Source organism: Dermacentor silvarum, chromosome 1 (genome assembly GCF_013339745.2).
Source record: "Dermacentor silvarum isolate Dsil-2018 chromosome 1, BIME_Dsil_1.4, whole genome shotgun sequence".
Classification (NCBI taxonomy): domain Eukaryota; kingdom Metazoa; phylum Arthropoda; class Arachnida; order Ixodida; family Ixodidae; genus Dermacentor; species Dermacentor silvarum.
This window is the reverse complement of record NC_051154.1, coordinates 430549212-430576322: the sequence shown is the minus strand read 5'-3', so window position 1 is coordinate 430576322 and position 27111 is coordinate 430549212. Positions and strand designations below refer to the sequence as shown.

Genomic DNA, 27111 nt, shown 5'->3' with positions numbered 1-27111 from the left:
AAAGCGACACTAATATATAGAGTGCTAAAAAGCGAGAAAATATGTCACGAGTTCAAAAGTGAAGCGAAGCTCGCCCTTAGCGCAGGTAACATGAACTTCTCGTGACACGGAATGTAAGCAGTCGCTCGTACGTAATTATTTTGGGGGCTTCTTTCTTAAACATTCAAATGTGGTAATGTCACCCCAAGGAACTGCTCGTCGGAATGCTCTGAAGCCGAGCCAGTTCGTCGAATAAGCGCGTTCGGCGAACATATATATACTTTGCAAGATTTCTTCGCGAAGAAAAAAAATGCAGGTCCACCGCTAAAAAAACCAATACCGAAGCGAAATTTCCGTTTGAGCGTCAGCTGGCATCAACCGGCTCACCAGAAACTGTCCACAAGTAGCTTTACATGCTTACAACGTTACTGAAAAATGCGCAGTGCCAGGAAAAAGAATGACTGTAAAGCAAGGGCAGAAATGTTTCGGTTCACTCTGTGGCCGTTTTGATAAGCACAGCACATGATTCTTCGTACCGAAAAAAAGTGTGCTTACCTTTCGTCCGCTGGGAAGCGGAAAAATTTGGCTGCGCTGTTCCTTCCCGAGTTGCGGCACCAAAGAGCAGCACAACACGCCTTGTGTCCTGTGCCTAGTTTCGCCGACATTTTCAGATGTTCGCACTCACAAACACCAAAATTGTCGCTTTCCTGCAATTCTAAAAAGTTTCACACGTGGACAGCGAAAAGGGCTGGAGCAGACGAACGGAATGGCAGCAGACGAGATAAGAGCGAGAGCGCCGCCCTTCGGCGCAACGAAGGCCGAGTCTGGATAAATATATAGGGTGTTAAAAAAACGAAAATGGCCAAGGACATATTTTTTTTCAACACATAATTGCATAACTTAACTTTATTCATGCGTAGGTTGGAAAGGTAGGGCCACACATGCAAAAGTTGCTGAATTTTCGCTTCCTACCAAAACAATGGCGGACGCTTTATTTCAGATACCGAAACTAGTCGAAGTGTCCGGCCCCTGGCTACACCACGCGAGCGCGTGGCCGAGCGCGCTGCAAGGTTGTACAATTGCGCCGATCGTGGCATATTTTCGAGTTATCGGGAGAGGGTTTGGCTGTTCCTGCGAATGCACATCGCCCCCATTTGCTTTCACGCTCTCCTTCGTTTGGCCCTGTGGTGATATCAGCTTCGAAAATTATAACTGCCACCGTGTCCTGAAGACCAAATTTTGTGCTCGGCAAGTCGAGCTTCACAAAGCACGTGATATCTAGCCTTTCCCTTTTTGTTTGCTTCATTTTATTCAATTGGGAATTCCAGGCTGATGCGCCGCTTACTGTATTACGTGAAAGTGACTGTGTGTAGCGTGCATTGTGAAACACTGAATGTTCTTCACATTGGAAAATGTCCTGCGTGCCTAACAGTGAGCGCCTGCGGATAGTTGAACTGTCCCAGAAGCAGTATATTCAACGCCAAATAGCAGGGATGGCGGGGAGGTCAAATAAGACCGTAAATCGCATCATCCAAGCTTATAGGAAAGAAGGCCGCATCAGCGACGCTCCACATAAACGGCACCCTCGTGCATCGGCTGCTGCTCAGCACGCCGACATCCTCGACGCCGCGAAAGCAAGCCCTTTCAGTACTTCCAGAGAGATCGGTGCGGCCGCTGGAGTGTCTGCAAGCGCGTCGACAATAAAACGACGGCTAGCGGAAGATAAACTGAAGAGCCACGTTGCGGCCCAGAAGCCGCGCCTCTCCTTGTCAAACAAGACGGCGCGTCTTAACTTCGGAACAGAACACGTCTCCTGGACCACGGACGACTGGAAAACAGTACTTTTTTCTGACGAATCTACGTTCACAACACGCTGGGACCAAAAGCAACGTGTGTGGCGCCCTGTCAATGCCCGCTATGACCCTCTCAACGTGCAAGAAGTAGCATCCAGCAGACGCACGGCTGTTAATGTTTAGGGCGCTGTGTCCCGTGATGGGCTTGGCGTTTTGCACCGCATTGAGGGACCGCTGACATCGGCAAAGTATTGCGACATCCTCGATTACGTCATGATACCTTACGCGTTGGACGGGCCTTTTCCTGACGGGGACTTCCTGTTCCAGCAAGACCTGTCACCTGTCCACACTGCAAAGGTTGTTGAAGAGCTCCTCAACATGCGAGGGGTGCGGTGCCTCAGGTGGGTTCCCAAAGGGGCAGACCTCAACATCATTGAGGCCGTACGGGGCAGAATGACGGTCAGGCTGTGCAAAAGAGGATTACACAGTTCATCCCCCGATGAGCTATGGAGCGCTGTCGAAGGAGAATGGATGCGCCTCCAAAATGAACGCAGTTTGATTGACAATCTGTACGCGTCACTACAGTCCAGAATGCAGGATGTGATTGCCGTGCAAGGGACCATGACCCGCTACTAAGGCATGGCGACAGCTTCATTTGCTTTCCTGTCCCGTCACTCGAGTTCTTGCTTCTTAATATTATCAGCGCCGACGCGCCATCGCTTCCGCAGCAGCCGGTCAGCATTGGATCTGCAGCCAAGCACCATCGACGAAGTTACCGGCCGGAATAGCAGAAATTCCCATGGAGTTGCTTCTGATGTTATGCATCTTAGTGTAATTTTATCTTGTTTTATTTTTGTGCACAATTCTGCCTTTTTTATGCGTTCTGAATGAAGTCAGTATACATTATTCGCATTGTTATTCATATAATTATTTTGGCTATGGCTTGTTCACTATGTTATTTGCTTTGTATTCCAGTGAAGAAATATTACAATACTCGTGGTATTTTTCTGTTGCTAATTTCTTTGAATGCGAGAAATTGGCTTTTCTTCGCCATTTCAAGCTACACTTAATGGATATTACACAAAAATAAAAAACGTGAAAGCAGCGCAGCTTTTGTTTTCACTTAAATATAAGTAACCTTTTTTTTATTCTAGCAGTGTTTTGCTCTCTTTTGATGTCCACACAATTATTTTCGAAAGCCAGGTAAGTTTATAATTCGAGAGCACGGCACACAATCTCACGTTGATGCATCCATGAAAAGCGCTTCCTGCCTCCCCCTTTCCTTGGCGAACTGACTGGAGAGTGGTTTATGTTCATAAATAGTGTTAATAAAACGTATTGTCAGCGTAGTTGTAAACAGCAGAGTAACAGCTGCTGCGCCCATAGAAGAAATGCTGCTAGCGATCACCGAAACGGTATCAACGGCAACGCGTTGGGAATTGGCAGCACAGCTCTGCTAAAATTTTTTACTGAAAATATTGCACGGCCCGCGTCGTCGCCGGCTCTCCCTTTTCTCTAGAAGCATGACGCAATCTGAAAGTACCCAACTAAAGTAAAACAGCACTTGCATATCCCTTCTCGCACGAAGTTAACGCTCATTCTTTGATAAGATTCGCACGGCATGTCTGGTGGGCGGTGAAGTCGCTGTATTGTGCTCGAATTTTTCTTCAGTAAAGACAGAACCAGCGAGCAAAAGGAAAGGCACAAAGTTCATCCAAATAAAGAAGGGCGAGGGTGAAAGCAAGCAAATGGGGGCGATGTACATGCGCAGGAAGAGCCAAACCCTCTCCCAATAACTCCAAAATATGCCACAATCGGCGCTACTGTACAGCGTTGCAGCGCGCTCGGCCACGAGCTCGCGTGGTGTAGCTCCTACTGAGCGCGATAGTACATATCGTAGAACACTACAGTTGTGTCGATAGGTAGCTTCAATGTATTTTCACACCACAGAGAAATGGACCGCCTACGGAATACCCTCCCTTTCACCTTATAGCCATTTCGATAAGGTTAGCGGCTATTCGCTACATAACTGCATCAAAAGCGTGCTTACCTTTCATTCTCTTGGAAGCGGAAAAAAGGGGCCCTGCTGTTCCTTCCCATGGTGGTTCACCACAGAGCCACGCAGAACATCTTGTGGCCTTTCTTCTGTTTTAAAGCTAAGGTTTCTATGTCTCACTGATTCTTCCGTGAGCGCCGAAAACGTACTGCGGGAAAGCCAACCTACACAATGGAACTATCTACGCATCTGCGCACACAATAGAACAACGGCTCACGACATACGTATCGTAGAACACTACAGTTTCGACTCGCAGTTGTACCGATAAGAACAATGGGAACCGCAGCGCCACGCTACGCAGACGAACTGTATATATCCGCATTGCATTAGGCACAGGCCTCGGAAACTCCGCTGGTTTACTGTCCGCGCGAATTGCAACGCAATCCATGAAATGAATGCGAAACCAAAATCGCTTTTCCTTTTTTTCTTGTCAACCCTCTGTCAACTTTGTCGTTTCTCTCTCGCCTTCAACTGTCGGCGGCGCGGCTGACGAGGCCCGCGCTCACCGTCGGCCGTGCTGATAACGGCCAAAACGGCAGCAATTTTTTTTCTGCGATTATGGGGTTAGTTTTACGGTTCTCGCCTTCCTCGCTAACAGTGTGGTCCATGTGGCACCCTACCCTAGCACGTTTTTTTTCCGCAATGTCTCGCAGCTGTCGCTGTTTGTGTGTGGTTCGATGGTGTACGAATACATCAAGACGAAGTGAGCCAGGCAACGTGAAATTCTACCGCATCCTTAAAGACAACAGGTGAGCACTTTGCAATTTACTTCCCGGTTTTATTTCTGATAGTAATTGCGCGCTGTCGTACATGGCTGACGGGTGGTGAGGCAGGACCTAACTGATTTGAGAACACCACAACGATGCAGTAAATCGTTATGCCACAAGCAGCGAACACAAAGCTCCTGATAAATATAGTACCACCTGTGCGCATTGCAAGGAACACTACTGTAGGTGTGCGGTTTGTACTTATTTCTAGCTGAATGGTCGCCATCGTTTAAAAATGCGCTTGTTAGAATTAAGGTTGATATATCACAACTAGTACTCTGCCGCGACGAGAAACGAGCTCAGTTTTCTGTATTCAAACAGCGATGTTATAATTTTTGATATTCACTGTTCTTCAGGATGGAAGCGTCTTTAAACTGCGTGGGAAGGACGGATCTAATGGGTTTGCCCAGAAATAAGGTCCACAACCGCAGAATATGGTCGGCGCACTTCAAGGAGGTGGATTTCATGGACCGAGTGACAAGCAGTCCGGGAGAACCTATTCTGCACATTGGTAATTAGAGCAATCACAATAAATGTTTTTTTTTTTACATGTGCGTGAAACACCTTCCGCGTTTTCGTGCATTTTATGTATAGTGTGTTGTACTGTCTGCTTCAATTCTGGTTTTCGCAAACGAACACAATAAAGTTAGTCCAAACAACTGTTTTGCTGTAAGTGGAATTATTTTTTAAATATAATTAGGGCACATGCTTGCATGATCATAATAATGAACGGGATGGCGAGCATTGCGACGTCACGTCCGGTGTCCCCCAAGGCAGTGTGCTAGGTCCATTACTTTTTTTAATATACATCAACGACTTGCCCGCTAACCTTTCATCCTTAGTTAGGTTGTTCGCTGACGACTGCGTCGTCTACCGCAATATTAAATGTTTCGACGATCATTATAAACTGCAAAATGACCTTGACCTAACCAATAAATGGTGGGTAACTTGGCAGATGTCCCTTAATGCCTCAAAATGCAAGTTAATTTCGTTTAGTAGAAAGCGCACTAACTCGGTATTTCACTATTCAATTGATGATACCATAATTTCGACTACCCCATCGTACAAATATCTCGGCGTTCACCTTTCATCGGATTTATCTTGGACAACGCATATAGCAGCTGTCTCATCGAAAGCTTCTCAGTCCCTCGGCTATCTGCGGAGAAACTTGCGCAACGCACCTTATGATGTAACGTAATTTAGCATACCTTGCTTATGTTTGCCCACAATTAGAATACGCTTCATACACATGGTCACCATATCAAGATTATCTAATCCGTATGTTGGAAGGTGTTCAAAATAGGGCAGCCAGATTCATTTCTGGCAACTACGACTATCATTCAAGTGTTACCCGAATAAAGCAAGACCTTGCATTTCAGTCATTGGAAGATCGCCGTGTCATCGCTCTTTTATGACTTTTTCACAGGTACATTTATAGTAATAAATTTCACTGTTTGGCGCTTCATGTACCTGTGCGCACATCTCGACGCATTCACAATGCACTTAGTTTTGCACGCATTCAGGTCAAACGAAGGCATTTAACTCATCACCACTACCTCGAGCTATTGCACATTGGAATAGTCTTCCGGATCACATTGCATCCATCTCTAATCGCGAAACATTCCGTGAGAACTTGAATTCGTTGCGTGTTAATATTGTATAAAGATGTTGTACTTAGCTTTTTGTAATATTTGCATTGTTGCCTTTTTTTTCGTCGCTATCTTTATTTTTTATTTTTTGACTTCTAATTACTGTTGCCCCCCTTACTCAATGCCCTTCAATGGGCCTGTAAGGTATTTTGAATAAATAAAAATAAAAACGGAAAGAGAAGCCACTGCGCACAAGCACGAATACACGGTGTAACACCTGGCACGGCCGAACAGGAGAGGTGCGCGCGCATTGGTCCAGCAGTGCGACTCAACGCCCGCGACAAAAACAAAAAAAGTAAAGAAAAAAGACCGCGCCGCGGACAACTAAAGACATTAAAAAAAGCACTGCGAGAAGCACAAGGTGAGGCGAGACATGCGAGGGGGGATAGGAAAGTCATTAGGGAAAGGAGAAGCGAGGGGAGCAACGTTATCATAAAAAAAGAAGAAAAAAAGTGCTATAGAGAAAGAAGGAGAGTAGAAAAATCGCGCTGCCTTTCTTTTTTTTCTTTTTCGCCGCCGTAGTGCCGTCATCCGTCCGCTAGGGCCTAACTGAAGTGCGCCTTGGCGCTAGCGTCGACTGAGCGTCTGCTATACGAGAACCAATGGGAGCTATAGGAAGATTCATCCCCCTGTTAAGCACGTCACGCAATGCATTCTCGGCCGTCACCATGGGTAGGCCACGGGTGCAGCGCACGGCAGAAGAGGCTGCCGTACTCGAACGTAAGCGCGAGCGCGATCGTAATCGTATAAGGCCGACACTGTGTATCGGCAACGCAGAGCCTCTGACCGTCTACCACAGCGATCATAAGGCAATACTGAGCAAGTGTAAAGTCGTCCGCGAAAGTGTGAGTGTGTGCTTGTAATCAACGGCTATATGATATAAAATAAAGGCTATGCAACTTCACGAAATGTGTCTTCATTGAACTTCAACGTTCAAGAAATACAATCCTAAACAAGCAATCAAATCACACATGCATCGCAACGGGTCGCTCAGTATTTCTTGGGTTCGTTGGCTTTGGACTTCGACTTTGAAAGTCGATAGAGTTTGCATGGGATAAGAAGAAGAAGAAGAAAACGTTTATTGATCAAAAGCATTTTGGTGGAATGATCGGAGCCCCTTTAGTTCAGGGCCCCACTGGACACTGCATGGGATAAAGCTTTGTGTTCAACCACCTTTCGTTAAGAAAGGGGCTTTGATTTTTCTTCTCACGCTTTCGCCATACCCTCCTCCTCCGCTACCACCTCATGCTTCCGCTGCACCCTCCTCCTCGCGCTTTCTTCGCTCTAGTGGCTTTTTTTCATCCCCCGCTGCGCCCCCCGTTCGCTCTTGCATCCACTGCGCTCATTCGCTCGGTTACACGTACGCTCGCCGTAGGAACGGGCCCCTAAGAGCTGCGCTGTAAAACAAGTGGCCGCGGGCGTGATAGGAACCCACGTCTACGCATTACGCGCGCACAGCTCTTACCAATTGAGCTACCGCGGCACCGTTTTCCCGTGCACTTTCTGGGGCTGTTTGTCTGTCTACTATAAAACCCTGGCTGTGTTAGCCAGCACCAGCGCTCATGGCCTATTTCTATAATTCAATTAAGAACTGCAGCTAATTTCCCTTATGCTGTCCTTGGTGTCAGTGTTTGTTGTCTTATTTTGATATGACTAGTATATCCCCTTCAGTCACGGTGGGAACATTTGTGTGCGCGGCTTATTTCTGCCATTTCTGTGCAGTTGCGGCAAGGAATAGACCAAAAAAACTAACCTTAGGGTAAATTAAACGTTCTGTTTACCTCAAGTACCTTCATTTTACTTCTGAGGAAAATCTATCACTACCGAAGATCGCTTTGGAGAAGGCACTACACTGTTTGACGGGAGGTATAAAGTGGGACGTTTCTGGAGCAATTGCGAAAAGTTTTTTTCTTTCTAGTAAAACTTGTCACCAATAATTACCGGGTGCTGGTAATTCACACTAGGGATTCAATTATTTTTTATCAAGAAACTTATCATTACAGAGTGCACACTAATTAGGAACTTAATCACTCTGCATGCAATTACGGTGACCCTTCATAAAATGCAGCAAGAGCCATTCTACCACCTTCACTTGCTCTTAATGGAGTCTGCAGCATCTTGGCATAAAATTATGTAAATTTCGTGCATTTATTGACAGTCGATCATCATTCGTGACTGAAGGGGCTATGTATATATATGTAATTGAATGATAGCACGCATGAACCGTAGGAATTTTATTATTCCAACGTTCCGGCTGTTGTAGCCGCACCATATTGCGATCCCAAATACGCTACGGTGAAGGCTGTACCCTGGCCCTGGTGTTAGCCTAACCCCGACCGAAACGTCGGAAAAATAAAATGCTTTCGTTTCGTGCGGCCTATCATTCAAGCCCTGGAAATAACTGGATCCAAGAACAAGTCTGACATCATGTATATACGGGGTGCAAAATTTTTAAGTTTTCCGGAATTTTAAAAACTCCCCTGCGGCCGATAGCATAATTATTCTCCTTGAGCTGAATTATACAAAGAGGCCGACATTATTAGCACGAGAAATCTAAACACACATTTAACTGTTTAACAAAAAACTGTCAGCCCTTCCACTGGGAAGGAGATGGAACACCAGCGAAGCTGTACTATGGTGGGAATTATGTATTTCCAATTATAACTATTAAGATGTGATGGTGTAATTGGTCATTCGAACTAATAAAGAATGAGAAATATATGTGATCCGTCGGTTCTCATGTATTTAGTGACCACACGGACCATGGCCTTATGGTCACTACGGTACACCTCCATAGGGTGCACGGCAAAGGTTAGCACGTACTTCATAAACACGTCACCAACAACACGCGCATTCGGTGCGAACGCGGGAAAAACGCCGCCTCCGTCGACAACAGTTCTGCGCGTTGTTTGTGTGACCGCACACAACCACTGTCAAAACGCTGGCGTGAGCAAGCGCGCTAGCAGCAGCGAGCGCAGGTTCATGCATGCTGTCTATCGCTACAACGGAAACTGAGCGGCGAAAGCACAGCGCATACATAGGTAGAAGCCGTGTTGCAGATCGCTTTCAAGATACGGTGAGCGCGACCGCCCGGCGCCGCGCAAAGTACAAGTTGCTCGCAGAGCAGAAGCTGCAACCCCTCCCTACCGCGCTGCTTTCCCGCTGTCCTCCTTTCGCGGGGAGATTGAGTCGACAGTTCCCCTTGCGCCCGGTCGCAAGATACGCATTTGGTGCCGCAGCTAAACGTCTCCTCCCGTCCCTCCCTGCCTCCCATACCCCACGGCCTTTCGCGCGACAGAAGTGGCGTTTGCTCTCCGCCGTGCGTTCGCTCCCCGTGAAAGCGCGCGGCCCTCGCGCACTTTCACTCGCACATACAGCATACGGCTAATGAGAGTTTTTTTCTACATCCGGACGCGACCATCGAAGAATGAGCCCTTAACAGCTTCGCTGTAAAATTCGCTAATTACCATCTTAATTAGTTAAATTACAGCACATACTGCAATTTAGCAATTGTAGCTGGTGAGCCTGGAAGACGTATCCACTTGAACTGGATCTCCAGTATGAGACACGTATGGAGATGTTTTCATTACGAGAATATTTATTATCGACAACCACCGATTGTTTGTACGCCAGTGCCGGGTACACATTATTGTCCATAAGGTTGCCGCTTTGACGACGTCATACAAGTGACGAATTTTGGCGCTGATACGACGGTTCACGTGCACAATGACAATTGCTTTGTCTCGATAAACCGCTGAACAGCGATTAAAACCGGCGGACGGTATTTTTTTTCTCGTCTTCAATTTAATTTCTGTTAAAGGGTGATGTGAGATTCACACGCGCGGCTCTCTAATTTTGTACCACGTTCACATCGTTTTTCTTTTTATTTTTGTTTCAGTTTCTCTGGCTTTCAGCACATGATGAAACCAACTCTCTTTTGAAAAAGTCAATAAAAACAGCAAATTCATCATTAGCACTGCAGAGAGTTCAATTTCTGATGGAAACGATGCGAGAAGCCAGACTTGATAAAATGACAATAAAAAAGGAAACGGGCTACTTCAATCACATTGAAGGCGATGGAGAGTTGGAACAAAATGCAGAAATAAGAATATGCCGGGTGTCTCAACTATCATGTACCAAGGTTTAAAAATATGCAATGCCACGTAGCTGGACAGAGCCAACGACAAGTTGTTTGCCATCGCTTGGAGATACACGGATAATTTTTTGCATTCCGCCTAATTACACAATTAGTCCTAAATAATTAATCAACTTTTCAAATATTACAAGTACCTGAAAAGTGTCAAGGAGAAAATTGTAAAGCAACATGAAACACTCCCGATACAGATTTGTGTTGCTTAATACGTGCTGCATAAAAGTGTTTTTCCGAGCGTGAAAGAAGCCAGCGAATACACGCAAAGTGCCTCGAGCGCCCAGTCACGCGGCAATTTTGCGAGTATTCGCGCGCTTCTTTGACGCTCGGAAAAGGCGATTTACATATGTAGCACGTACTGAGCAACAGAAAGCTGTATCGGGAGTATTTCATGTTGCTCTACAATTTTCTCATCGACACTTATCATTTCATTATAACATTTGAGAAGTTGATTAATTAATTAGGACTATTTATGTATTTAGGCGGAAGGCAAAAAATAAGCTGTGTATCTCCAAGCGACGGCAAACATTACCCCGGTTCTGTCCAGCTACGTGGCATTTGCATATTTTAAAACCTTGGTACGTGATAGTTGGGACACCCTGTATACATAATAAAACACAGTATTTAAATGAAGTATAGTACACATTCTCTGTTAGCAGGTTTGTTTATAAAGCTTGTTCTTAATTGACTTTCATATGACAACCCCCCTCCCCCCCTTTGATTGTTTCAGTTACAATAAACTTTTGTTGTCTTTTTTATCTTCAATTACAGAAATGGCTTTCACTTGCAACAAATCGTATGCAATCCGTGCTTTTGTTCCGAAATCCTCGTGCTCATTTGCACAATAGCTCTCCCTAGCGTTTTATCGATTACCTCTTCCGGAGAAACCAGAGTAATGCCGAAGTACTGGCGGCCTAGATAATAAGAAAGTGGAACGTTTGCCCTACTGTAGGATATGTCACCCGCAGGACACGACGCCACTACGAGCCGTCGGCAGTTTCTTCGCCATTCTTTTCACAAGATGTATAAATTTGCACATCTTAAGGAATGCGACATACCTTAAGCTATGCGAAGGCTTAATGCGGCCACGTAAAGTGACACAAAAACTGATTGCTATTTATGCAAAGAAAAATGAAAATTAAATTTTCAAGACGCACAGCGATAGAAAAAGATGAAAGTTCTGTTTCGCCTTCTTTTCCTCTCGATTCACCCCCAGTGTGCTCGTTTACACTATCCTCTGTCAGATAGTCACGCTTAAATTTACCGCTGCCCTTTATTCTCCTCAAAGTTCACCGACTCCTTGATATCCCCCAGGCGCGTCTCACATATTCGCGCGTTAAACCAAAGTTTTATTCCCTTTTGTACACCTTCAAGGTTTTTCTTCGGACAAATTACGCCATTAATCTTTTCTTTCAGCTCAGAGGCTGTCATCGTGTGCGCCCTCGTTCAACCGGCCACCTTGGAGAGGATGCAAGGCAGCCGCTGTTCTAGGCGCGGACGTAGAATAAAAGTACAACGAAATGTGCATTTATTCCTAGTGCTCGCAGTTTTTATTCCTGGGAGAAAAGGGCGCCGTGATTTACAGCGCATGCCGTCGATTTCACGCCACGCGACAGGCATCTCGCGGGTCGCGCGCAGTGAGCTCGGCTCGTTCGCGCTCTTCTTATCGCAGTTGACAACAGCTCAAGACGCTAATGGTGCGTTCCGCATAACAGTAATAACAGGGCGCAATGGTTCCAACATCTGCACCATTCCGTCGTTTCCTTGGACTTTGTTTTCCTTTCAGCTCTTTGAACCTTTCTCGCTTTGTGAACACTTGCTCGGACACCGAGTTTGCCTTAAGCTCCTACACTCACTTACCCCTAACTGCGCTGCCCCTCGGCCCTTAGTCATCAATAATCCTTGTGTTGACGGCTTTCCGGATAGCTGCACACTGTTTCGCGTTGAGCCTATTTCCTCGTTTACTTGCTTTACAGGGCATCATTTAAAAGGCAAAAGGGGCCGAATTTTATTCATGGCCGGGTGGTGCGCCCGCCGCGTGGAAGAGGGAAGAGGCGTATGCAAATTGTTTTGCGCACGAGTGGATCACAGAACGTTTAGGCGTGCTCGCAGCAGCTTGTAATTCTATAACAACGGGTGGATAAAGGACAAATGTTTCGACAGACTGCTTCGAATATGCGATAGGCCCTAGAGGCAGCTAAAATGTAATACTCGGAGCATTAAGCAGAGCCGTAACCGTTGTCTACACGAATGACCGGTGTACCGGCCGCAAGGATACCATTTTCTATCCCCTACTACGTACTTGGACTTAGCGCTGGCATTAAAACTCGTAAAATTAACGCAAAAAATCCGCGTAATGTGAACGATCAGTCTCTGGAGTCTGTAGTTTGGTGCTATTGTGTCAAATACGTTGAGTGATAAAGGGTTACGAGAGAACAGATTCGATGGTAGACTTCGGTGCCTAAATTTTGGAGTTTTCCCTCAGAAAGCGCTCTTCTCCCGGATCAGTTATTGGTGTGTAGAGGTTGCTAATGTGCGCCGAAAGGTGGAGGAGGCGCCGTGAGTGGAGTGGGGTGACCTTAGGAAGGCTTTATGTCAATTTCTTGGTTACCGAAGGCAGCAATTGGAAGGAGTCTTGAACAGCAGACAAGCTCTGTTGTGCAGAGAAGAATGCGCTTATGGTGGACCTGATCAAAATATGGACTTGCTGAATACCTGAAAACGAAGACTGAGGTCTTCAATCATTGAATTTATTTATACGGGAGAAGGCAGGCGGGAAAACGACGGACAGGCGTGAGCCACATGTGGAAAAAGATTAAGTTATGGAGTTTTACGCGTGCCAAAATCACGGTCTGATTATGAATCACGCCGTAGTGGGGGACTACGGCATAATTTGGAACAGCCGGGGTTCTTTAACGCGCACTTACATCAAAGATCAAGTACCCTTATATACCGGACACGCCCTTATATTTCACATTTCGCCCCAATCGAAATGCGGCCTCCGTGGCCGGAATTTGAGTACGTGACCTAGTTTGTGCTTCGCAGCCCAACACCGGCCATAAGTACTGTTAATCGGCTGGTGCATTTCAAAGTGTGAATATCGTCCCCCCCCCCCCTCCCTTCCTGCCTCCTACAGCTCATAAAAAGCTAAGCAACATTCGGGCGAATTTATGTTTAACCAATGTAGAGGCAAAATATAACCACAGTGAATGGCAGGGGCGAATGCAAAAGACATCTCTCTCTACTCGCTCAAAAGCGCATTGTCACCACGCATGAATGCACGAAGATAATAAAATCTCCTAGGCAAGCCGGCTGGAGATAAAGACGGTGCCATTTTAGCTCCTTCAATAATCATCATCCCATTGAAGTCACAGTGTGAGGAAGGAAACTCAGCCCCTGAGATCTCCACTTAATATTGTTCTACTTCAGCCAAGTCCGCCATGCTTGTGCTTTTCTGAATCTCATAACTCGATATCCTCCTCTTCTTACATCCAATGCCTTTTGCTTGCTTTAGTGTCCACCGTGCAAATCGTATATACCACCGGTTATTTGTGGTGCAGAAAAAGTGGTCTACCGAACTACACTTCAACTTGAAATATCAACTGCCCATGTTTTGCCTCTAGCCAAGACTATTATCTTCCAAGCTCCTAACAATACATCTGTTGCATATCATTCCATTGCTAACTACGTGGTATTTACAGTTTCTTTATCCTCGAAACGGCTTTAAGCGCGCAAGTGATAATAGTGGTCACTGCTTCTGACCACGAATACTCACCCGGATCGAGCTGCGCTGAAGGTGAACGTGTTGGTGTCGAAGTCGAAACGCCAAGCACCCCTGTGTAGTAGAACTGGGCCATGCTTGCTCTTGAGAATCTCCCTCCAGTCGCCGGAAAACTGCACAGAGGGAAATGAGATGGCATATACAGACATCGATGCCGAGAAACACCGATGCATTTTACTAGCCTCAAACGACACCGTTCTCCGAGATATATTTGCGGTGCGTCGTTCAGTGGCTATACGGGCAGGGGCTGTACTTTTCAATGACCATTTTCCTAAAGTTTTATTCATTGCTTGACATCAGGACTATCGAGTGGCCGATCCCGGAAACCGCCAGCATGCGGGTTCGTGGAATCCAATGGTGACGGGCAAAAAGAAAATAAACACAAAGAATCCTTGCGAAGCACGGTACCAGCATTGTTTGGGTGCGTGTATTTGTGAGAATGCGGGGAACCGAAGTGTGAGTGAGTGAGTCAACTTTAATAAATATCCGGCAAATTGATGGCCGGGGTCTAGGCCGCGCCGGGGGCAGCAGAAAGACCCTGTCTCTCGGCAGCTTCCCGGGCTTGCTGGATGGCCCAAAGTTGGTCTTGAAGATCAGAGCTAGTCAGTGCGGTTCTCCACCGCGCCCTTAGTTCATCCGGGGGGACTGCAATTCTCCTCTCAACTATTTCACAATCCCAGAGTATGTGTTCTAGGGTGGCTACTCTATCATTACACAACTTACATTTGGCCTCAGGGTATAAATCTGGAAACATGCGGTTAAGGTGTACCGGATTCGTTAAGTTCTAGTTGGAAGTCGCCTCCAGTCAACCGCCTGAGACCTGTTTAATTTTAGGTTAGGAGGTGGATAATACACCTCGACTTTCTGTAGATTTGGGTAATGCCACTGAATGAGAAAAGTCTAGCCCTATCCATCCGTTCCATCTCCTCCTCGGCCAGAGCCCCCCCTAGTCGGGTGCGGTTAGTGAGTCCTCGCGCAACACGATGGGCAGACTCGTTAAGGTTTGGGTTGGCGGTGGATTCGCAGTCTGTATGATTCGCAGTCTGTATGAAACCAGATGATTTCCTTGTCGTAACATTCCTCAGATGATATAAGTTTCGTTTCACTGTTTAGAATTTTTGCAGCTTCAACTGATATCCGTCTTCTGGCATAATTTAGTATAGCCGATTGAGAGTAGCTAATAATGTATCTATATTTGGGAGAAGCGATAGCCAGAGCGATGGCAACCTCCTCCGCAACCTCAGAGACACTGGTTTTGATTGAACACGTGCGTACGCTTTCTTGCTCCGTATTAATTGCTACTGCTGTAAATGCTAGGTGATTTGAATATTCCGCGGCGTCCACGAAGAGCGCTTCCTCATCATTGCCATAGGCTTTGAGTAGAGTTTTAGCTCTGCTCGTTCTCCTGCCCTGATTGAATTCCGGGTGCATATTTTTGGGTAAATTGGGGATTTTAAGCCTGCTCCTGATCTCTCTGGTCAACGTAACCTTCGGTACTTGCTGTTTATGGGAATTTATTCTTAATTTGTCGAGTATACTTCTGCCAGTCCGGCTGCTGGCGGGTCTTTCCAGCTGAGCTATCTGCTGAGCTTCGATCAATTCTTTTAAGGTGTTAGGCATGCCCAGCTGCATTAATCTCTCTGTACTGGTGCTGTCGGCTTGCTCAAAAGCTTTCCTTATGAGCGTATTGATTTTGTCCTTTTCTGCCTTGTACTAGTTAAGGTACGCAGCTACGTAAAGGATGCGGCTTATCGCAAAAGATTGAATGAGCCTAACAATGCTAGCCTCTTTCATTCCCTGATACTTGTTCGTGATTCTCCTGATCAGCCTAATAGCGTTAGTGACCTTGGTCCCGAGCTTTCTAAGGGTTTCGCCGTTAGTTCCTGTAGACTCAATATTGAGTCCCAGGACCCTAATTTGTTCAGCGATGGGGATGGCCCCGCCATTCTTTGTACGAATGTGTGTCTATTCGTACTCTCTCTCTTTGATGTACCCCTTGGGGGGCCTGCCCTTGAGGGTGGGTCTGTGAAGGAGAAGCTCTGATTTCTCTGGGGAGCATTCAAGCCCCGTGCCTGTAAGGTACTCCTCTACTTTACATACCGCTTCCTGTAATTTCGGCTCTATCTCTCCATCACTGCCTTGCGAGATCCATATGGTAATGTCATCCGCGTACAAGGAGTGATTTATTCCTTCGATGTCTTCAAGCTTTTCCGGCAATCCTATCATAATGAGGTTAAAGAGCATGGGCGATATCACTGAGCCCTGAGGCGTACCCGAACTGCCCATGTCCCTCACCGCTGACTTGAGTTCCCCCATCATGAGGGTAGCCTTCCTATTCGTTATGAAGTCTCGGATGTAATTGTACGCCCTTTCTCCGAGGTTTAGGTGGCTGACCTGACTGAGTATGGCCGAATGTGCTGCTTTGTCGAATGCTTTCTTGAGATCCAACCCTAATATAGCTCTGGTTGACCTCGTTTTACTGCCTAGTATTTGATGCTTGATTTGCAGCATAACGTCCTGAGTAGAGAGACCAGCCCGAAAGCCCAACATAGTATTTGGATATATTTCGTTTTCTTCCAGGTAATTGTTTAGTCTGATAAGGAATGCGTGCTCCATAAGCTTTCCTGCGCAAGAGGTGAGAGATATGGGCCGCAGATTTGAAATATTAATTGGTTTGCCAGGTTTGGGAATAAGTATGACCTGGGCTTCCTTCCACTGTTGTGGTATAGAGCCCTTCATCCAGCATTCGTTTATTTATTTCGTGATATTCTCTATTGCCTGATCATCCAGGTTTTTTGGCATCTTGTTATTAATCCTGTCTGGTCCCGGGGCAGATTTCGTATTGAGTTTTTGCAGCACTGCTCTAATCTCTTGTGTAGTGAAGTCCTCATCTAAGGACACATTAGGCTTTCCTTTATATCGCCTATGCTCGACTATTGGGTTGGAGGGAAGGTTTGTAGCGCTTGCCTCGGCGATAAGTTCGTCTTCCTTCTCTTTGTGTCCATGCATAAGTTTTCGCAAGTTATGTTTTTGAGATAGTTTTTCGTTCTCTGGATCTAGCAGGTATTTGAGTATACGCCACGTCTGACCAGCAAAAATGTGACCATCCATAGCATTGCAGAACTCATCCCATTGCTGTTTGCATAACTGTTTGCTATGCTCTTCAATCTTTTTGTTTAATTCAGCAATTCGCTTACGTAGACTCCTATTCTACTTTTGTTGACGCCATCTATGTTGTAAAGACTGTTTCGCCTCCCACATATGTGCGAGACGACTATCAATCTTCTCTACCGGTTGGTCCAGCGTGATAGTGTGAGTGGCTATACGCTGACGTCTTTGATGACGTCTCTAGCCCATTGTTCTATGTTTTCGATCGGCTCTTGCTTCCTATCGTCTCTTATTTTGCGAAACTTATCCCAGTCGATCCATTTAACGGCTTTATTATTTTCGGCATCTACGGTTTCTTCGATTTTGATTTCTACAATTCTATGATCGCTCCCAAGGTCTTCGAACGTGTTTCTCCATTTGACGGTTACCACGTTGTTGACGATTGTTAGATCCGGTGTGGTATCTCTGTTGAGCCCGGTCGGGAACCGAACGGCGCATTTTTTTATTGGTAACAACCATATGAAGCCAACACATACGATATATGCCCCATTAGTGAAGGCTTGCTGTTGGCTGTTGTTAGGTCGTTAGCACATAGCTAGATATATACACATTGCCGTAAGTTACGTGCGTCATCTTGATGTTACCAATTAAGTACGAACGTAGCCCCACATGGAAGAAACTAGCGAGTTTCCTATAGCCTTCATACACATATTATAAACTTCAAGTTCGTCATTAAATTGCTATGGACGGACACGCCCTTATATACCGGCTGTTTCTACGAATTATTTGAGTAATACGTAAAAATAGCCGTTTTGAAATCCAGGGACGGTTCCTTCGGAGACCATCCGGCAGCGGTGGCGACCACGGGGTGACGGTCATACTTGGTACTCAGTCGTTAATTAACAAAAAATCTAATAAGTAACCATTGAACGTTTAATTTCAGCGGGCTCATCGTAATTGGGAAATTGAAGCGCGCTCTCCGTGCAAGCAATGTCAACTTTTGGATTTGGAAAAATACGCTTACCCGCGGAACTATGGCACGACGAACATCGGCTATCAGAGCGCGCGATATCGAAACTGGGAGGTTTGCAGCGAGCGCAAAGCCGCGCCCCTCGAGGCGACATTGTGTTTGCGTCACCCAGCAGCGGGCAGCCAACGCACTGCGACAGCGAGGATCATGCAGCCGCAACGCGCCCGCTGCTTGCTGCTAGCACAAACCATTCGTTACTCTTTAAACCATTTTTAATCGAACCCAACCGTCGGAGAAGTTTCAATGGGAAGTTTAGGATTTTCTTCCTTGGAAACGTAACGCTGTTTGCGTGTTTGTATATTTGTCAATATCTAATCTACAATCGCCAACGCACCCTAAACATCATAAAATATAAACTCCTTTAAAAGTTATCCGTTGCTGGGCGGAATCGAACCCGCATCTTATATGTTCAGCCAACCTTTTCTGAATATATACTCAAAAAAGTGCTAGCGGACTTTGCTCCGGCACCGCTAGATGGCGCGACGTCTCCAGAGGAGCGGGTCATATAATGCTAGATAAAGAACGTGTATACTATACCTGATTAAATCAAGCAGGCTAGGTGACAATGTGTCGCTGCCCCGTTTCAAAGGGGATGCCAATAAATCATCATTATCATCATCATCAGCCCGGTAGAAGTACACGCCCCACACACGACGCATTTCGGCGGTGGCAATACGGTGTGTCACTTCATGGCTTGAATATTAACCGCATTTAAGTCGACAGTTATCCTAGAATGATTTCTGCAAGAATGTTTCATAGGCAACAAAATTTCTAATCTCTCTTGGTCAAAATTTTAAAACATGCTATTCTATTTTTACATGCTCTGCAGCTGATACAAGCCCTTCTGTTTTTTTTGTTTTTGTTTTTTTGCTAAATACAACATAGCTGTAAGGAAAAGATGCCTTGTAAAACGGCGACATATTGACAAAAAAACTTTGAGTAACTCTTACTTGTATCACCTTCTCCGCCAACGAAATACTTGTCTTTCGTTTAATATATAAGCGCTCAAGAATACTGCATATTTGTACTGGAAAGGCGTCTTTATTTCACCTCATCATGGCGGAGTTTTTCCAATTGGAGAACCTTTGAGTAAGAAGCAAAAAAACGGACAGTGGTATTTGGAGTATCAATGCTTACAATAAAAATGTCAAGTATGGATTGACCAGAATGTTAGACGTGTAAGTGCAGTTACGGCGTTAGCGAAGCCACATGCATATGTTTTGTTGCTGAATTTCCTACAGTTCCCATTATCACTAAGAATGTTTACGTTAAAATCACCAGCAACCGGCGTGTGATAGCAGTTAAGTGAAAAATAATCTAGCAGCTGTTAGAAGAATTCTAGGAATACCTGCATCTTACCAGCGGGGAGCCGATATGCAATCGCAATTAGGTTACTTCCATTTTCAACGGATACTTTCAATAGACATTTTTCATAATCGTGCAGGTACTTTAACATAATCCTATCTTCGAGAACAAGGACTTCAAATATCATGTGATAAGTGGGCAGTGGTGGCATTTACCAGGAAATCAATGTCTCCATATGTGATATCCGTAGACGGGCAGCTGATCTCGTAGAGTACAAGTCACATATTTTTGGGGGTGGTTATTGACATAAATCTCTCCTGGACCCCTGATGTGAATTATGTCAGAAAACGTCTGACGGGAATTTGCCATATGTTTAAGTTCCTAGCAGAAAATACCTGGGAAGTGTCAGTGCAATCTACGCTGCCACTGTACAGGGTCCTCTTTATTGGATTTCTGTGGTACAGCCTACCGGTCATGTCCAACACCTGCAGAACTAACCTGAACATAATCCAAGGCATACAAGCCTAAGCCGTCAAGCTATGCCTTGGTCTACCGCGGAGCGCGTCAACGACACAAGTTATTGCAGTCGCTCAAGGTTACACTATTAGAACGCATACTGCCATTGAAACAATGCGTGTGCACATACGACATTTCGCACGGACACCTAACCAGCACCTCGCAAGCCTCCCAGTAGAAAGGCCCCACACGACATTCAGTGCAACTGTCTTCGCGCAACGTGCCTGTCTTACGTCAGGGTATGCACCTGCGACAAGTCCTTCGATTCCTCCATGTTGTGTGAGCCGTACTGAAGTGAACCTCACACTCCCAGGACTTCAGAAAAAGTCGGACTTACCACCAGCTACACTGAAGCAACTTTGTTTATTCCTCTTGTACGAGAAATACAGCGACTGCACACACGTGTATACTGACGGGTCAACTACACCAACCAGTTCCGGTGACGCTGCAGTCATCCCAACAATGGGAATAACTCAACGGTTCAAGACTTTCCATATCACTACGCCTGCAGGTGCAGAGCTCGCGACTCTGCACCTGCGTTTCATGTGATAAATACAGAGAGTCCTGGAAAATGGGCCGTCTTCTGCGATTCAAGGCCGGCCTTACAATGTGTACAGTCCTTTATCCGACATGGAACTCATGGTCAGCTGACGTGGGAAATCGTGGAATTTATCCATCACTTGAGGGGAAAAGGCCATGATATCTCTTTTCAGTGGATAGCAGGCCATTGCGATGTCATTGGAAATGATGACGCAGATAAGGCAGGTCTCACGTCAAACCAAGAAGACCGCCGCCTCCCCATTCCTCTCTCAAGGACCGACGCTGCGAGACAGCTTCACATTTTTGCAAGCACACTCTCGTTAGCTGAGTGGAATACTGCACATACAAGGCGCACCAGACTGCACAGACTAAACCCTTCGCGGCAACTCGGACCTCCGGCCGGACTGTACCGACGCGAGGCGTCTCTTCCGTGTCGGTTGTGGTTGGGAGTTGCGCTTTACGAAAGCTTATTCAACACTAATTGGAATGGCGGACAGTCCTGCTTGTGATGTCTGCGGATGCGAGGAGAACATTGACCACTTATTGTGCCGCTGTTCTCAATTTGAAGCAGAAAGACAATCTATGATTAACGCATTCGGGAAACTAGATGATCGTCCTCTGAGGGAACAGATTATTCTAGAGCACCGTCCCCACCAATCAACGGCTCAGAAGGCAGTGAAGGCACTTTTGTGCTTTCTGAAAGCGTCTGGTGTGTACGAGCGCCTTTGACTCTGCAGTACGGTCCGTGCACGTCTCCATACCCCCACCCTCTCTCTCTCTCCCTTCTTTCTCTTCCTCTTCTCCCTTTTCCCCGCGTAGCGTAGCCAATCAGGCTCTTTACTGGTTAACATCCCTGCCTTTCTTATATCCCTCTCTCTCTCTATCATTTGCACACGTGAACAATTCTATTATCTCGCAATGGACATGACACGTAACATAAATAGCTACTTCACCACCACAAATTCTCCTTCAGTTGATAAAGTACTCGTTGTAGCCATTAAATATTTACCATGTCACTTCTCTCATCGTACTTCTCTTATCGTCCAGTAAGAAATATTCCTGCTAAACAATGCAAAGCGGGGGGGGGGGGGGGGGGGCTAATACGAGAGTCTCTAGTCCTGCAATGCTCAGACGATCCTGCAGATATCACGAATCGACTGTTCACACAATGATGCTTGCATTCGATTTACGGGCGAAAATTTTGCCGTTCTTTGTCTACACTTATTGCGATTGGTAGTCCCGCTTTTTCACAACTGCCTGCGCGAGGAGCTGCTCTAGTCAAGAGGATAGATGCTCGTTTGCATCGGCAGCTAGAAGATGCGCTCGCTGAAATTTTCATAAGTACATTGTTCCTATGCCACGTGCCTAACACGCCAAGCGTGTCAAAGCCCTGGCGTGCACAAGGGAAATCTGTAAAGACATTTTATTCTGCCTATTTTAGGCAGGTGTCCATGGCCTGCTGGTTGGAGCACCGAACTTTTGTGCAAAGAAAACCGGGTTCGAAGCCAACTACTGCAGACGTAATTTTTTTGAATATATCTACACACTTTCGTCAGACGGTGAGACAAACCATTGCAGATACGGAACGCTAACTGGTAAATTCTTGGAATTTATTTTAGACACGAAGCAAACAGTTTTGTACCTTAACGAAATTATAAGAACTTATCGATTGCCAAAGTTTACCAGCACGGTGTGTCGCAATGTCTTAAGGAATTGGCGACAAGATATGGTTGGCAATGTCATTTTTTTTGGGCAAAGGACAAGATGGGCAAGCTATGAGCTGATTTGGGCACAATGGTCAAGGATGGCACGCGGAGCCCGCATGATTGCAGTATTAAGAGCTGTGAAAGAAAAGTCTCGTATGAGACAGGCGTCTTCTATGACATTCTCCTATCACGCGACAAATTCTACGTTGCTATGACCGGGCGCTGTTTGACTAATATATTAATAGACCATAAAGTTTCTCTCAAGGGGCAGCCGTGTTCCAACCTACATTTGTATTGTAAAGAATGCGGCTGCACCTGGCTGCCATTCGATACCGAAGTGCTTTCAGGTACAAAGAGAAGGCGGCATGTCAGATTGGAGAAGCTGTTTCTCTAAACAAGTCGGTGTAATTATTTGTAGCCCGACCTTTGTGTCGTTTCACGCATCATAGAGAGAGAATCTGGATGCGCACCATGAAATGGTGTTTTTTTGCTTGTTACTTTTGCCTTTGCTTTTATAATCTATTAACTTTTCGGCCTCATGTTTGTTGAGAGCATATACATATTTGTGTTATTTCAGTAAAAAGCGTATAGTTGATTGCCGGCACTGTGTCCGTCTTCCTTGCCTTTGTATTAAGTCTTTTTGCGCTGCTCTCCTTGTATGAGAGTGGACAAAAATAGCAGACGAAGTTACGTCAAGCTACGTTAAGCAGTAATGTGCCACACTGCTGACATGCGCAGAAACCCATGCGCAGCTACAAGAGCGACATGTGGTGAAGGACACCGCTCGGGCCCTGCGTGTTTGTCGCTTCGGCGTCCTTTTCAAAAACGAAGTCTAGAATCAGTACACGACTTTTCATGCAGAGTTCTTTTTTGGCTCCTACCATAGGTATCGCGCACAGTTCAGGGGCAAGATTTGTCCAATGATGCAAATGGTTGCTATCGTGTAACGACAGCAGGCGACAGCCTGCGCCAAGTACTCCATCTATTGTCTTCAATATATATATATATATATATATATATATATAATGTAGGCATGTCATATTTATGTTTAAACCAAAACAATAAAATTGAGCTGAAAATTTTAGGCTTGATAACGTAACTAAAGCGCTAGAAAGGCAAGGACAGGCAAGCGGACGCACACAAGAACAATAAAAAGGTGCACACAGCACGGATGGCTCAACATGTTTTCCTAAGTATATTTTTCGATAAAAAATATTTTGATTCCTATATTGACATGGCGATGTATCGCGACTTGTTGTAGGTTTTCTGAACGTGCATTCTTGAGAAATAATCTATGCTTAGCAAAAGTAACGTTGAATTCTATCATTTTGAAGTGATGATACCTTGTGGTAAGAAAGTGCAAAGCATGCTTTAAGAATGCTAAATATGATAAACCATGGTGCAACTACTGTTCGAGACTTACCTCAGCAAAAAATAGTTTTTTTTCTCGTCAATAATAGCTTTAATCAGGTCGATAAAAAGTAGTATTACAAGCTAAATCGAAAATTTGCATTCAGGGACACAGCTGCTTAGTCTAGGTTCCATTTTGCTTGAGAAATAAGATTGATGTGAAGGTTGCAAAACTGCCTTCACCCTGGTTTCCTTAGTAATTTGAGTAATGTTTTGCGCCTAAGTCGCGAGATCATGTTCCTGGCCGCGACGGCTACGGTTTCATGAAAGGCCAACAAAAAACATAACTCTGTTTCCCTCATGTGACATATATTTATAAAATAACACTAAAAACTCGGCCACTAGTTGGAGAGCGCTAAGTTACGGCAAGCCGCAATGAGAACAGCAGCAGACTTTTCCTCACAGAGGCACGTCAAAGAGGCAATGTCACCCACGTGCCTATACAACATATCATAAATGTTATTCAGTGAATGACGACGGTGACCAAGCGATGCTGCCGGCCGAAGTGACTAAACTTTTTGATTGCGTCCTGTCCGGCTCTCAGGCTGTGAACCTTATGTGTCATCGACTTGTAGTGACATTAGCAAGGTGATCATCTACAAACGGTGTGAACTGACTTATGTTGTTCATCCACTGAGGCCTCATGACAGTAATCAGTATGTCTGTTTGACTGTGAAAAAACACAAACTTGCGTTTACTTGTCATTAGACAGCGTTATTGACAATGGAACGTATGTACAGCACCAGAAGCACCTGAAACGAATCACTGAGGCCTTATTCATTGATGTTAAAGGTGCCTACGACAATGTACATTATCATGGAATTCTGGACGCCTTAGAAGCTGTAGGAATTGGTGGACACGTCTTTCGCTGGATACGCAGCTATTTGGTTGGAAGATCTTTCTCTATTTTGACTGAAGACGGGCCAACGCCGTTTAGCTATACCAGTCGTGGTGTACCGCAAGGCGGAGTACCTACCCTATTTAACATGGTGCTCGTTGGTCTCACCGATTCCTTACGACAAACCGTACAACTCTCTTTATATGCAGACGACATTTGCATATGGGCTTCAGGAGTGACACGTGTACAAGTCTACGCACGACTTCAGAAGGCTTCAACAGCCGTGTCAACGTATCTAAGAAGGCAAGGCCTGGAGATTTCACATGAGAAGTGTGCACTATTTGCTTTTACTCGCAAAGCGATGGCCCCGTATGCTTTGCGGATTAATGACCAACATTTAACGTACAGACGAACGCACCAATTTCTTGCCGTCATCATTGATAGAGACTTGTCTTGGAGCCCTCATGTCTCACACGTGACAAGGCGTTTGGCTGCCATTGTGGACCTATTCGCGTTTCTCAGTGGGAAGTCCCGTTTGTGTTCGCTGTCTCCGGATTTACGGATGCATCTACCGCCTGGATTACCACGACGTGAGCAGACCATGCTGTACGGTCTCTGGCTAGGCGTTGCATTTACGAACTCATATGCCTTCCTTATTGGAATGGCCAACAGCCCCACGTGCGACATGTGCAACAGTGATGAGACGCTCGCACACATTATCTGTGTCTGCCCGAGCTATAATGCCGAAAGACAAGTGATGTGCAGAGTGTTGGACCAATTGGACAATCGTCCACTAACGGAACTAAAAGCTTTAGGCCAGCACTCCGACAGAACATTCGCGCTGAAAGCCTTACTCGCGTTACAAAGGTTCCTGCGGTCTACGGGCCTTCACGATAGACCTTAAGAACGCCGTCCCCTACCGCTCTACAGTGTAAGCAGTTTGTTTGTGCTCTTCTCTCTTTCTCTCTCTCCCCCTTACACTCTCTTTCTCTTTTTATTCCCCTACCCCTTCCCCCGTGCAGGGTAGCCAACTGGAACTATATCTGGTTAACCTCCCTGCCTTTCTATGCATTCTTTCTCTCTCTGTCTCTCTTGACTGCGTCGGACGACGAGGCCTTCGAAGGCTTCGTGTGAAGCGGAATAAATGTTGGTTTTCTGCGCCTAATAGGACAGCTAGCTGGTTTAATTTTTTTACTGCTAGAATTTGCGTCTCGTAAAAATTTTTGCTTCCAGAAATTTAGGACATTTAATTGGGTGAGTACATGACTACAAGCGTGCACAATCGCGTTTCGTCATGCCGACCTAGTTAAAATAGGCCCGTTTTATACACCAGTGGGAGTTAGTTAACAATTATTTTTGAAAAAAGCGAGAAGTTCAGGCTGCGACTTGGAGTCCGGGAAATACTTCTTTAGGTAGGGCTACATACAATAATCAACGTTGAATATCTTAAGGATGTGCTGTTTGCAGATGAAATCGTCCTGTTTAGCGACATTGCGGATGACGTACAACAAATGATTGAGAGGATAAAAACGGCACAACTTGCGACGAGCAAAAATTGATACGAGAAACGTTAAACGGCAGTACAACAAGTTAATGAATCAGAGAGCAAACGGGTGTAATGCCTATGCTAGCTGAGATTACGACAAAGAAGTGTAGCGGTACCGGTCACATATACTGCGAAGAGGATCTAACAGATAGTCTATCAGATTAAGAGAATGCGCGCCAAGGAGGGGGGATGCCGTCGGGAACGGTAGAGGATTAAAAGGTGTGATGAGTTTTGGAAATTTCCAGGCATCAGATGAAGTCAGCTGAAGCAAGACAGGGTTAAATGGACATCGCTAGGGAGTAACCCTCGTCCTATATATACGAGAGCACTTCATATTAGCTTATGATGAACAATCACCAAATGATGTTGGCTACAAATGACTACATTGTATCGAAAATCAATATTAGCGTTTTTTTATCAGCACATTTACGCCCAATGTTAATAAAATGCGTATGTTTAAAAATAGCAGGTGGAAGGATGTTCTAAAAGGCCGTAATTGTGTGGCACAGCACAGCTAAAGTGGTGAACCGAAGTTTCGAAGTCAAAATGCACCAACATCGAACACCAACATTTCTATGCAAATGCGTTGCATTTGGCGGGAACTCCATCGCGGGAACTCCATCGCGGGAACTGACCAAAGCAGCGCGGAAAATTGCACAAAGAGAGGATCGGAAAGAAAGAAAAGACTTCTTTTTTTTTGCATTCTGCAAGTGTTTATTTTTTTTTTGCGTTGTCCTAACTGTTCCCACCCTGAATATACGTACCAACACGCCCACCGTTCCGTGCGTTTGATCACCAATTCTCCGATGGTCATGCCAAATGACAATCACGTCATTCACGTCTAAAATCGTGATCGAAAATCACGATTTTAGAGAGCAAAGGACGCAGGAATACAGGCCAGAAAATACCATGCTCGCCGCTCGCTTCATACACAGCG

General features: G+C 45.6%; 1 protein-coding gene across 4 annotated transcripts in view; it reads right to left on the bottom strand.

Annotated features, from left to right (window-relative positions):
- LOC119437682 (papilin-like) overlaps positions 1 to 27111 on the bottom strand; it is a 464139-nt gene that overhangs the window by 195302 nt on the left and 241726 nt on the right. For all 4 annotated transcript variants that reach the window (XM_037704674.2, XM_037704670.2, XM_037704673.2 and 1 more), the window contains exon 3: positions 14170 to 14288. In XM_037704674.2, coding sequence (XP_037560602.1) covers positions 14170 to 14288 — 119 coding nt within the window. The remainder of the gene's footprint in view (positions 1 to 14169; positions 14289 to 27111) is intronic.